At 35.5% G+C, this 10,893-nt stretch overlaps 1 protein-coding gene across 2 annotated transcripts in view; it reads right to left on the minus strand.

Moving 5' to 3' along the window:
- The window catches only part of Spink5 (serine peptidase inhibitor Kazal type 5), a 69,331-nt gene extending 59,466 nt beyond the window's left edge, over positions 1–9,865 (minus strand). For both annotated transcript variants that reach the window (XM_074076698.1, XM_074076699.1), the window contains exons 1-4: positions 9,717–9,865; positions 8,547–8,572; positions 3,782–3,906; positions 1,986–2,052 (exon numbers count right to left, since the gene is read on the minus strand). In XM_074076698.1, the coding sequence (XP_073932799.1) occupies positions 1,986–2,052; positions 3,782–3,906; positions 8,547–8,572; positions 9,717–9,771 (273 nt within the window). In that variant the 5' untranslated portion in view covers positions 9,772–9,865. The remainder of the gene's footprint in view (positions 1–1,985; positions 2,053–3,781; positions 3,907–8,546; positions 8,573–9,716) is intronic.
- Between the last annotated feature and the right edge of the window lie 1,028 nt (positions 9,866–10,893).

The following is a 10,893-nucleotide window of genomic DNA, read 5'->3' on the forward strand; positions in this document are numbered from 1 at the left end:
AAACAGAAATGTCTTTTTTTTTCAAAAATGGAGGACAGGAAGTTAAAATGGGTCCTGTCTGGGGACTGGTACCAGTGGGAGGGGAAAAGATATAGGAAAGGGATGAAGGAAGGTGAAATGGTGGGAATATTATGTACTCATGTATGAACATGGAAAAATGAGACCTGCTGAAACTATTCCAAGAAGGGTGGAGGGAGTATAAAGGATAATGGAGGGGGTGAATTTGACAAAAATATATTGTAAGTACTTTTGTAAATGTCACAATGTAACCCCAGTATGGCAACAATATGATAATAAAAATGTAATAAGTTCCAGACAGAAATTACTTAAAAGGTACATGGTCAAATAGTAACTGCTTTAAATTATAAGTAAGTAGTTTCCCAGAGAGCAACCCATATAGCCACAAGAATTTTATCTAGAGATTAAAAACCATAACGCAGGCATAAAACATTATCAAGGAGAATTCTATAGTTCTATCTCTTAAAACTCTGATTGAAATTCAATATAGTTGATTCTACAGATGTAAACAGGTGACTAGCCATATTTTTGGTATTTTTAACTAATAGCAGATTTGTTAATATTGGAATGTGTGTATTTTTTTTGTTTGTCATTTCCTTATGTTTGACATTATTAAACACCATTGATTCATCAGTTTGTTTTAATTTTTTTTCTTTTAATCAAGAAGAGAGACAGGGGAAAGGAGAACGGATCTTACAAAATGACTCTATCTCTGAAATGTGGCAGAAAAGGACAAATTTAAAAGTTGCAACCAAACCTTTCTGGATCCCATAGATTTTGAAGCATAAGACACAGTCCTCTTTTATTATACATAAAGGACTTGCTGATATTGACCAACTGAGTGGTGACTGTGTCACTGTTTTTAAAAGTGAGACTTCTTGAAACTAGGACAACAATTCAGTCAACTATGTTTACTGAAAAAGCAGAAGTTCTCAGACATTCCTGAGTAATACAACCAAGAGAGATGGTAGGTTGGTAAGACCATGGACATTGTAAGTAATTAGGGTGTGCCTACCTTGACTGATCATTTTAATTATGTGTTAGGGCCAGGAGAAGAGGAAGAGAAAGAAGGAGTTAAAGAAGCCACATAAGAAGAAAACTAGAGGCAATGTGTGTAGCTGTCAGGAAAGCTGGTGACAGCCCAGTTTTGTCAATTAATTGTGAGGAATTTCCAACTATATGGGTCCATATTTTTTATTTTTAAAATGTTACTTTTATAGTTTATATAAATAAAATTCTGTTTGTCAAGTGAAATGATTGTGTGATTTTCTAAATCTAGATGGTTTCTTTCTTTCCTTTTATTTTACAAATTAGTATTTACCCACTGAAAACTTTTTTCAAGCAAAATATTAGCCTGAGTTTCAGGCATTAAACAAACAACTCAAGCTGAATTAGGAGAACACTCCAGGTATTTGAGAAGATATGCCACAGGAAACAAAACAGGAAAGAGAGAGGAAATAGAATGATTCAAATGCCTGCTAACACATATTCAACACTGTAGCTGTATTTTTAAATTTACATTCTTATTTAACACACAACTCATTTCACAGATTAAAAAAAATGAGACCCAGATAAACACAAATTGCCCAAGTTATATAGACAATATGAATTTTCAAATTTGCTCTTAGTTCTACAGTGCCAGGAAGGCTCTTAATGGAGCTGGACTGAATAGAAGTATGGAAAATGGCCATGAAAATGGTCACACTTCATCCTGTCTTACTCCACCTCTGAGCGTTTGTCAGTGCTTAAAATATTTTCCGGGAGTTGGGTCATGGGTTGGGCCTATCTATGGACAAGATGTACCAGATATTCAGCCCACCCTTGGACTAAGCCACATTCCCTCCCTTATATGTAGTTGCCTTCAAAACAGGAATAGCCTAGCAATTAGAAAATAAACATATAGTGCTAAATAGAGACAAGCATTATACTGAAAGCAAACGTAACAGATGGATTCTAGACAGACTCACCTTTGCTGGGGCAGTAGCCCTAGTGGCTCTTGGTAAATTCTTTTTCTGGAATTTTGCTTCTTTTTCTCTGGAGGAGAACAAGGAAGAACAAGCTCAAACATCATTTGCCCCACTTTTAGGAATAAAAACTTACACAGTGAACTTAATTTTGATTGCCTTCCTGAGCCCAATCTGACATGTCAGAAGTGGAAAAATGTCCTCAAGTGGTATCTTCTCTGTTCTACAAGACACTCAAATATGGACTAGTACACGTAATAATCTCTGCCTTTAATTGCATGTCTGATTACCTCCCATGAATATTTCCACCAATAAGAAGACCATCAACTCTAAAAACTATTCATGGCATTATTTGAATCCAATCTTTGGGAGACTATTTATACTGAATCAAAAATCTGCTGATTCTAGCCCCTAAAATCCCACAGAGTAAATCAACATGGCCCATCAATGTTTGAAGATGATTTTCTTGTATTATACAGACCCCTTCCTTCCAGTTAAGACAACAAATTTATTCCAACATAATTTACATGTGTAATAAAAATAATTCAATGGGTGACTTCAAAGAAATAAACTGTTTTGTAGGTCTTAAGGTATTCTATTTTTATTTAAAGTTATTTGTCAGCAATTCATGTTTTTTTGGTCTATTAAAACATCCTATGTAACTAATAGGAAACTTTACAGTAAATAATATAACTGGTAGCTTAGATTAAGCTCTCAAGAGAATGGGAAAGGAATTTTTATCCTGCCCTGGACCTCTCCTCATCCTAAATCCTTCCCTCTCTTTTTTCACTCTCCCACAGTGTCTTCACTAGAAGCAGCACATATTATTAGAGCTTCATTCTCCCCACATTATTGGATATGTCAAATTAAATCCCCTGACACACACCAACTTGAGTTTTAAAAAGCCAATTACAACATAATTATCTTACATGGATAAGATTAGCATTGGTGTGGTATAACTGTTGAAGTTTTGAAGATGACATCCCTGTTCAAAAACACATTTGGGGATGTAGCAGAGTGGTAGAGCACTGGTCAGCATTCACAAGCCCTGGGTTGTATACCCAGTGCCTTGTAAAAAAATATAAAGGGAATCTTACAAGAAAAATTAGCACAGTCTGGCTTGAGGATTTAAAATTGATACCTTAATCGTTCTACTTTTTGGATGTCATTGGAGAGAAAGTAATCAAGTTAAGAAACATTGGATAGATTCCAACACATTGAGTACTATCCTGTTATACTTCCAGGATACTAATTCTTTCTGAGCTGTAGGGAGTTACAAGCTGCAATGAACAATCTAGTCCATCTCATCCTACATAATCTTACAGGTTTAAAGACACTGGCACCTCACAGTGTCAGGATTTAGTCTGTTTAAACCACTTCTGCTGGCTGGCTGCCACAAGGAAAGTCTGGCATCCTTTTCAAAGTGATCTTCTTGTTCTCTTGGCTACAACACAATCAGGTCTTAACAAGCCCAAAGAATATGATTTCCTTTCTTAAGTTCATTTTCCCCATCACCAGGAAGAACAAAGTAGAACTACTTCCTAACTATAGAGTGCATATAAAGTATTAATTCTGAGATCTCTAAAATTCCTTTGAAATCCCATTTGAGTGAATATTAAACTCATGCTAGATGGATGGCAATTATCCAGTTTTATCTGATGGAAGGTGTCAGAATGGTCTGCTAGGAATTTTTATTTACTATTCCAGGCTTAGAAAAAAATAAGAGTTTAAAGAAAAGAAAAACTGCAAAGAATAGCGGGTAACTCAAACACTTGAAGAAAAAGAGGAAGTGTACTCACAATATTGCTTTGCATGTGACACATTTGTTGATAAATGTCATTCCATCAGGACTTTTAAAAAGTTTATCTTGGGGACAGAACAGTTTTCCATTTCTTATGAATGCCTGAAATTCACTGCATGTGCCCTGAAAAAAAAAAGATAAAACCATGTTCTTTACTGAAACTTCATCAAAACAAAGCTTTCTTAAAGAAAAGCTTCCTTAAATAGCATTATTTAAAGGTGACCAGCTCCTGTACAGAAGCTACCCAGTTACTATGAGTAACAGAAACAAAAATAATGAGTCTGGCTTGCTTGTTGGAGATAGCAAATTCATTTGATATAATTAGCAAAATGGAAAGAATATGGAACTTAGAGTCAAAAGAGCTGAGCTTATATTCTGGGTTGCTGACCTATGACTTCAACGAATTTAGTAAGGAAATTATTCTTTATTATTTTTGTGGCAGTGGTTGTTATTATTATTAGAACCTCTAGTACACAGTAGAACAATAGTAACTGCCATAGAAGGAATATGAAAGATTTGCTGGAGGATTGAGACAAGTATCTGCTCATATTCCCAAAATGTAAACTGCTAAATAAATACCTAGAACTACTAATGGTTGTTAAATTAAAAAGGATTCCTTACTCATGTATTTTTGGAAAACAAATTTTTATAGTGATTATTTTCTGGAAAAAATCCATATCCTTTGATATGAACAATAGTACACTTACTTTAAAGTTAATGAAACTGAAGTTTCAGAGCTCTTTGTTGTCACATCCTTCTTCCAAAGTCTTGGGAGAAACAGCCATTTTGTACTTTCAAATGTGTGTTCTTTTCTTAAATATACCTCCGCTCCCACCCCAACAATAAATATTACCATAAATATTACCAACACTACCACCAGAACGAAGCTTGTCAGTCTATGGAAGCAATATACCTCTGTCTTTAAGACTTGCTTTTCTCTCTCTCCTATCTTTCCCTTTTACATTTGTCACAATCTCTTGGACAACTATTGTATTAATTTGTGCAACTATTTTGAAGTCACATTGAACTGTACTTGGTTTGGGTTTTATTTCTGTAAATGCCGGTGATGGCACTGCACTGAGATTGGGGGGAGTGTGGAATTCGTTCTTGAGTGTTAGAATTCATGAAGGAGAAGACAATGGGATCCTCCTTTAAGGTGAAACAAACCTGTCTTCTCGCTTACTTGCTCAGTGTGTTTCATCGAAGGCTGTTCTACCTGTCACTCACTTTCTGGGAGTGAAGCACATCTAAATTCAATGGTGCATCTGTGCCACCTAGTAATGTACTGATTAAAAATGTCATATTCATTACTAGCTTAGATATTCACTAGGCCTTTAGATCAAGCCTTTGGAATCTAGAGGGTTTTTTTGGGTTTTTTTGCCCAAAATAAATTCTGCTTCAAGATGCTTGTCTGAGAAAATAACTAACTAAAGAAAGAAAGCCTTGCTCCAACTCTGTCAAATACAACCTCGCTGAAAAGACTGACTACAGGATTATTTTATTTTTTTGTGGTACTGGGGTTTGAACTCAGGGTCTACACCTTCAGCCACTCCACCAGCCCTTCTTTGTAAAGGGTTTTTTTGAGATAGGGTCTCATAAACTATTTTCCTGGATTAGCTTTGAACCATAATCCTTCTGATCTCTGCTCCTGAGTAGCTAAGATTACATGCGTGAGACACCTATGCCTGGCAAACTACAGGATTCTATTCAGCCTCCTATATCTTTATAATAATTCAATCAGTCAATAATCACTTATTATGAAATTACTATGCTTGGTTAGGTGCCCCAGGATATAGTATAAAATTAGAAATACCTTTTCCTGAATAGTGCTTATATTCTAAGGGATAAATGGTGTATCTCATCTAGCCTCTTAAACATGGTAGGTAATTGGCAGCATTTACAGAATGATTAATGGTAAAGAATAAACAATATTTGAGACCAACCCTAGGAAACTTTGCTAAGGGTGACCTGCTAAAACACGTCTCAGATTATTGTCACCACCCAATGATCTTGTCTCAGGAGCAAAATAATAATTTCTAGCAAGAGATTAATGACTGGTCTTCTTGATATCTGTGTCTGGTCTTTGATTGTATAATATTTTATTGCAACTTTGCAACTTAATGCCTAGCTTGCCAAACATAAGTGGTTGTATAAAGTCTTGGGGGGGAGAGGGAAGGGGTGGGGGTAGGGGGGAGAAAATGACCAAACAATGTATGTATATATGAATAAACAACAAAAAAAAGCCTGATAGCAAAATGAGAGTAGAGCCTGGTGTTTTGTAAGAAAAACATAACCCTTTGTGAGGTAGACCTGAAACAAAGTATATAGAACAAAGAGTCATGATAATATAGTCATGAAGTTCTAAATAGGTTTAATGGTTAATCATAAAAGAAGAGCATCAATTTGTTTAATTTCCCAATTGGACTTCTAGAATGTTACAATTTGATGAGAGCTTAATTCCTAGAAAGACCCACTGTTTTACAAAAGGCTTGAGAGGTTCAGAGAGTAGATTAAGAAATTTGTTCACAGTGTTTGTTAACAGAAGGCTTAATACTATTTTTCTGAGTTATGAAATAATTCAGTATATTCTCTTTGAACACAGGAACAGACCATAAAAATTGAAAATTGTGTTTCTCTTTGGGGAAAAGAAAGTCATCTTGCAATTACCATAACAGGGCTGGTTGAAACAGGAGCAGACCTAGACCAATAAGTCATCCTGAGATGGTTGTTCAGCAACTATTTACCAGTAAGTAGTTTACTTACTAGACCTCAGTTCGCTTGTGTTATTGTTGCTGTTTTTGTTTGCTCTTCATCTCAGAAAAACTGGATCCCTCTCATGTGAAGCACTCTTTGTTTGCCTCTCTGGCTATGGTCTAGCTGTTGTCTTCAATTTACCATCCACAGACCTGGTAATCAAATCCTTCAGGAGCTGGCATCACCCCATCAGGGTATTAGAGCATTAATATGTTTGCTTTGGCTTCATAAAAACCTTTCTCTGATGACAAATTTTGTCATCTGTGTAAGATCCTTGCAGAGGGCCATAGTTCTTTTCCATGCCGTTCTGGCTCATGTTTATAACATTCAACACGCTTTTATGGTGCTAGAAAGAACTCAAGCTATTGAATTTGGAAAACAACAAAAATTTTAGCACCTTTCTGGCACAATTTGCAAAAAGTGTGATTAGAAACTTTTCCAGAAAAATGATTACTTCTTTGTGTGCTTCTTGCCTTTTATACTTGTATGAGGCAGGTAAATCTGTATTTTAGAAACTTTCTTTTCAGTGAATTAGAATTAAGTGGTATGAAAAAGATCAGTGCAAAATTTGTAATCAGCACCCATCATCATGGACTCTGAAAAAGAAAATGATGGCTTCATGTTCAGTGATATTGGTGCAACATTCTTCTTTCATCCAGTGTAAGACATCCAGTGTAAGGCATATTCTGTCTGGTTCTCCAAAACATCCAGCTATTCTTCTACTCTACCACACTTTCTGCACCTCTCTTTCATCAGTAAATTTGGATGAGGTAATAGAGACTATGATGAAATTTGCTAGGCTATTCCTGACATTGTCTTTTTAAAGTTTCAATAAAATAAAGCAAGAACATATTTTAACCATAGTTCAAACAATTTTGGTATAGAGAAGAGTCATTTCACTTTTTTATTCTTTTAATGTTCATGGCCTTTGAGAAATACAAAAAATTTTGTTATTCACATGACACTGCATTGTTGGTGATGGTTATGTATTTTGTGGTACCGGGTTTGAACAGTACAGTAGTGTGTCTATGTACATACATAAAAGATGTGCATGAGAACTGGCTCTTCAAATAGATAGAAAAATTTAATTTCTATAGAAAATGATCCTCTAATTGCCCAAAGGAAAGGCCTTTCATAGTTGGAACAGCAGCCTCCTGCATCAGGGTCACCCACCAGCCATTCCAGGTGCTTCTGCCTGGTTTGCTATAAAGTGCAAAGATCTTCATGGCTTACTTCCTCATAACCTTCAATCCTTGCGCTAACACTTTCTCTCCAGGAAAACTTTCCTAATTATTCCACTGAGAATCAGTGGGATACCTCTTCCAATCCCTAGAGTTCCTATCCTGCATCTTGCTTTTTCTCCTAGCACTAATTATTAAGGTACTATATATTTTGCTAATTTACTTATGAATTTCTATGTTTTCCTCCATTGAAATAGTTTCAGCAGGGCAGGGTTTTCATCTATTTTGTTACTTTAGAATATCCCTAGTATTTCAAGTAGGATCTGACACATAGTAGATGCTCATAAATATTTATTTAATAAAATTTGTACACCAACTGTATACTAAATACAGACATCTCCTTTGTGTATAATGATTACCTGGAAACATGTGGCTTCTTATGTGGCATATTGTGACTTTATCAGCTGCTTAAATGAAACAATAGTAGTTATTTTGCTGGTTTACTTTGTATTCATTTTTGGAATTTTAGAGCATTCCTTTAACATGGTAGGTTACCCTTTGCAGACATCCATTGCCATTAATATAGGGTGTGTGTGTGTGTGTGTGTGTGTGTGTGTGTGTATGTGAAAGAGAGAGAGACAGGGACAGAAACACAGAGATAGAAAGATTCATGTCTTGATTCATAAAAACTTGTTTCTGTGTTTTTAACAAAAGCTATTAGTACCTATCAGTATAATAGTTCTTATTAACATGAAGGTGTTGGCCACAAATCGTTTTTCTGGAGGGAACTTGGAATAGATGGGTTCAATGAGAAAAAGCAGGACTAACCTGATTTGCATCCTCAGTGGCAGCATCTGGAACAAAAATGCAGGAACCGTGTTAAGGGGATGTAAAGCACTCAGTGAGTGGTGCAAACAATTCACTCAGTACAGTGGTGCCATTGCTTTCATGACAATATGCTGAAAAGCCACATGTTAAGATTTACCGTGGAGAAGAATGTGAGAGTTCTGTCCCAGGAGATCAGTGCACACACGCACAGAGTCACTCAGAAAAGTGCAACTGTTCTGGAGAATGATGCAATGTTGTCCAGTCCCCTCAAAATATCTAATTTCTCAAATGCCATGTACCACAAAAATGTTAATATCTTTTACAATATGACTGAGCATGAAGTTTACATCAAATATACCCATAAAATTCCATTTTCTGAATTCTGGCAACTCTGCCTCCTTATTACAGGTGCAAATATTAGAGATATGGTAAAAAAAAAAAACAAGACTAGTTAAAAATCACAGACTATTACACTCTTTCCTTAACTGACTTTATTTTAGAAAACTGAGCATCATTTGTGTATAATGATCTCACTGGATCTATCTCTGAGATTCTCTCTTTTAAACAAGATTCTCTCTTGCTTAAAGCAAGATAAATACAAGCAGCCTATGTTTTCCTAGCAATAAAATAGCAAATGCAAAAACCTAATTCTACCTCCAATAAAAGTCCTTCACCCTTTAGGAACCATATTTCAAATCCATTTAGAATTTGAAAACACAAAAATCAAATGAACTAGAAGACACAGCTGCTTTAAAACAAGAAGGGATAATTGAATTTAGAAATATTTTATTTATATTTATACATATAGTACATAATTATAAGTTTCAAATGTCTAATATATGTGTAGTATGAAATGATGTTCCTGGTGAGGAGAAGATGAAAAATAGTCTATTAGGTTTTTAGGACTAGTATAAAATTAAAACAAGGATTTCTCATGGTAAAATTCAGATATTCTTACACTATTTGCCCCTTTTAAAGATAATATAGTCATAAATCCATATATATATATATATATATATATAAATCTTCAAAATTCTGCATCTGGCAAGACATTTCAGAATTTTAATATACACATTTAAAAACATTTTTAAGGAGTGGGGGAGAAAAGTCCCTCCCTAGGGCTTTGAGATGTGTATGAGGAGAGGCTTCAATTGTATGCAAATTTCTCACCTTGTATGAGGCAAAGAGCCAGGGTCAGAAGCATTGGCACTGTGGTTACCTTCATTTTGAAGATGATGTAAGTCGGCTACAGGTTTGCTCTGTTCATTGCTCAGCTGGTGCTCTAAGACTGAACTCATGAGATGTAGCTCACTTTTATACATGCTGGCAAGTACTAGTGACATGTAAAACCAGTTGTTCAGGCTCATGCTAGACTTCATATACCACACCACTTCAGCTTCCATCCTGTAGGATCCTGTCAAGGTGGCAGATATGAACAGATAACGTCTGTCTCTAAGGCAGTAATGTATTTTCAGGATACCTCCTCCAGAAGTGAGAGACTGAGTTCAAGCACCCTACTCAAAGTTCAATACTCCATAATCCTAGAACTGAGTTCCTGGACACCAAACATACTACCTTGTAGGCAAACATATTTCTAACTGGGCTCCCTTCATAAAAGGGAGGGGAGAGGAAAAGAAGACAGATTGGTATCCTATCAGTCAAATAAAGATTTAAAGATTTCCACATCTGGAGAAAGCTGAGAGAATATAGGGTTCCTGGTGACTCTGTCCATAGATAATCTGAAGTGTCTAAACTAATTGTCCTAGAATCAGACATACATTTGAGATGAATGATCCTAATAGAGAACCTAGCAAAATTTTAATATTGCATTCTTAGGGAAACAAACTCAGAGAAGGACCAATCACTTTTCCAGGAGAACATACTTGAGATGGAAAAGGCAGAGCTGGTACCCATAACAAACCACAAGTTCACCATAATTCTTTGTTCACTCTACACACTGCCTCACCCTTATTGGTAAAGGAAGAAAATCTATGAAAATAAAGCTTGTGTATAACTATTTTTTTAAATTCTCAATTCAAAGGATTCTTGCACTTGGAAGCCACAGCTGAATCCTATCCAGACATCATACTCATAAATATTGGAGACTCAAGGTTTATATTTCCATAGCCCCATAAGTATCCAAATTACTGCTTGAGAAATATGGCTTAATTTGTTTTGCCCTAAATTAAGTGTAATCCCATACTATGTAGTCTCTCAAGAAGGAAAAAGTAAAATATTAAAGATTATTCATATATAGACATGAAATTTTTCCAGAGAAAATTTCTCTTTAGTTTCTTTTTCCATCCTACAAGAATACCTTTTGTCTATCAGCTTATTTTATACTAAC

This window comes from Castor canadensis, chromosome 6 (genome assembly GCF_047511655.1).
Source record: "Castor canadensis chromosome 6, mCasCan1.hap1v2, whole genome shotgun sequence".
Lineage (NCBI taxonomy): Eukaryota > Metazoa > Chordata > Mammalia > Rodentia > Castoridae > Castor > Castor canadensis.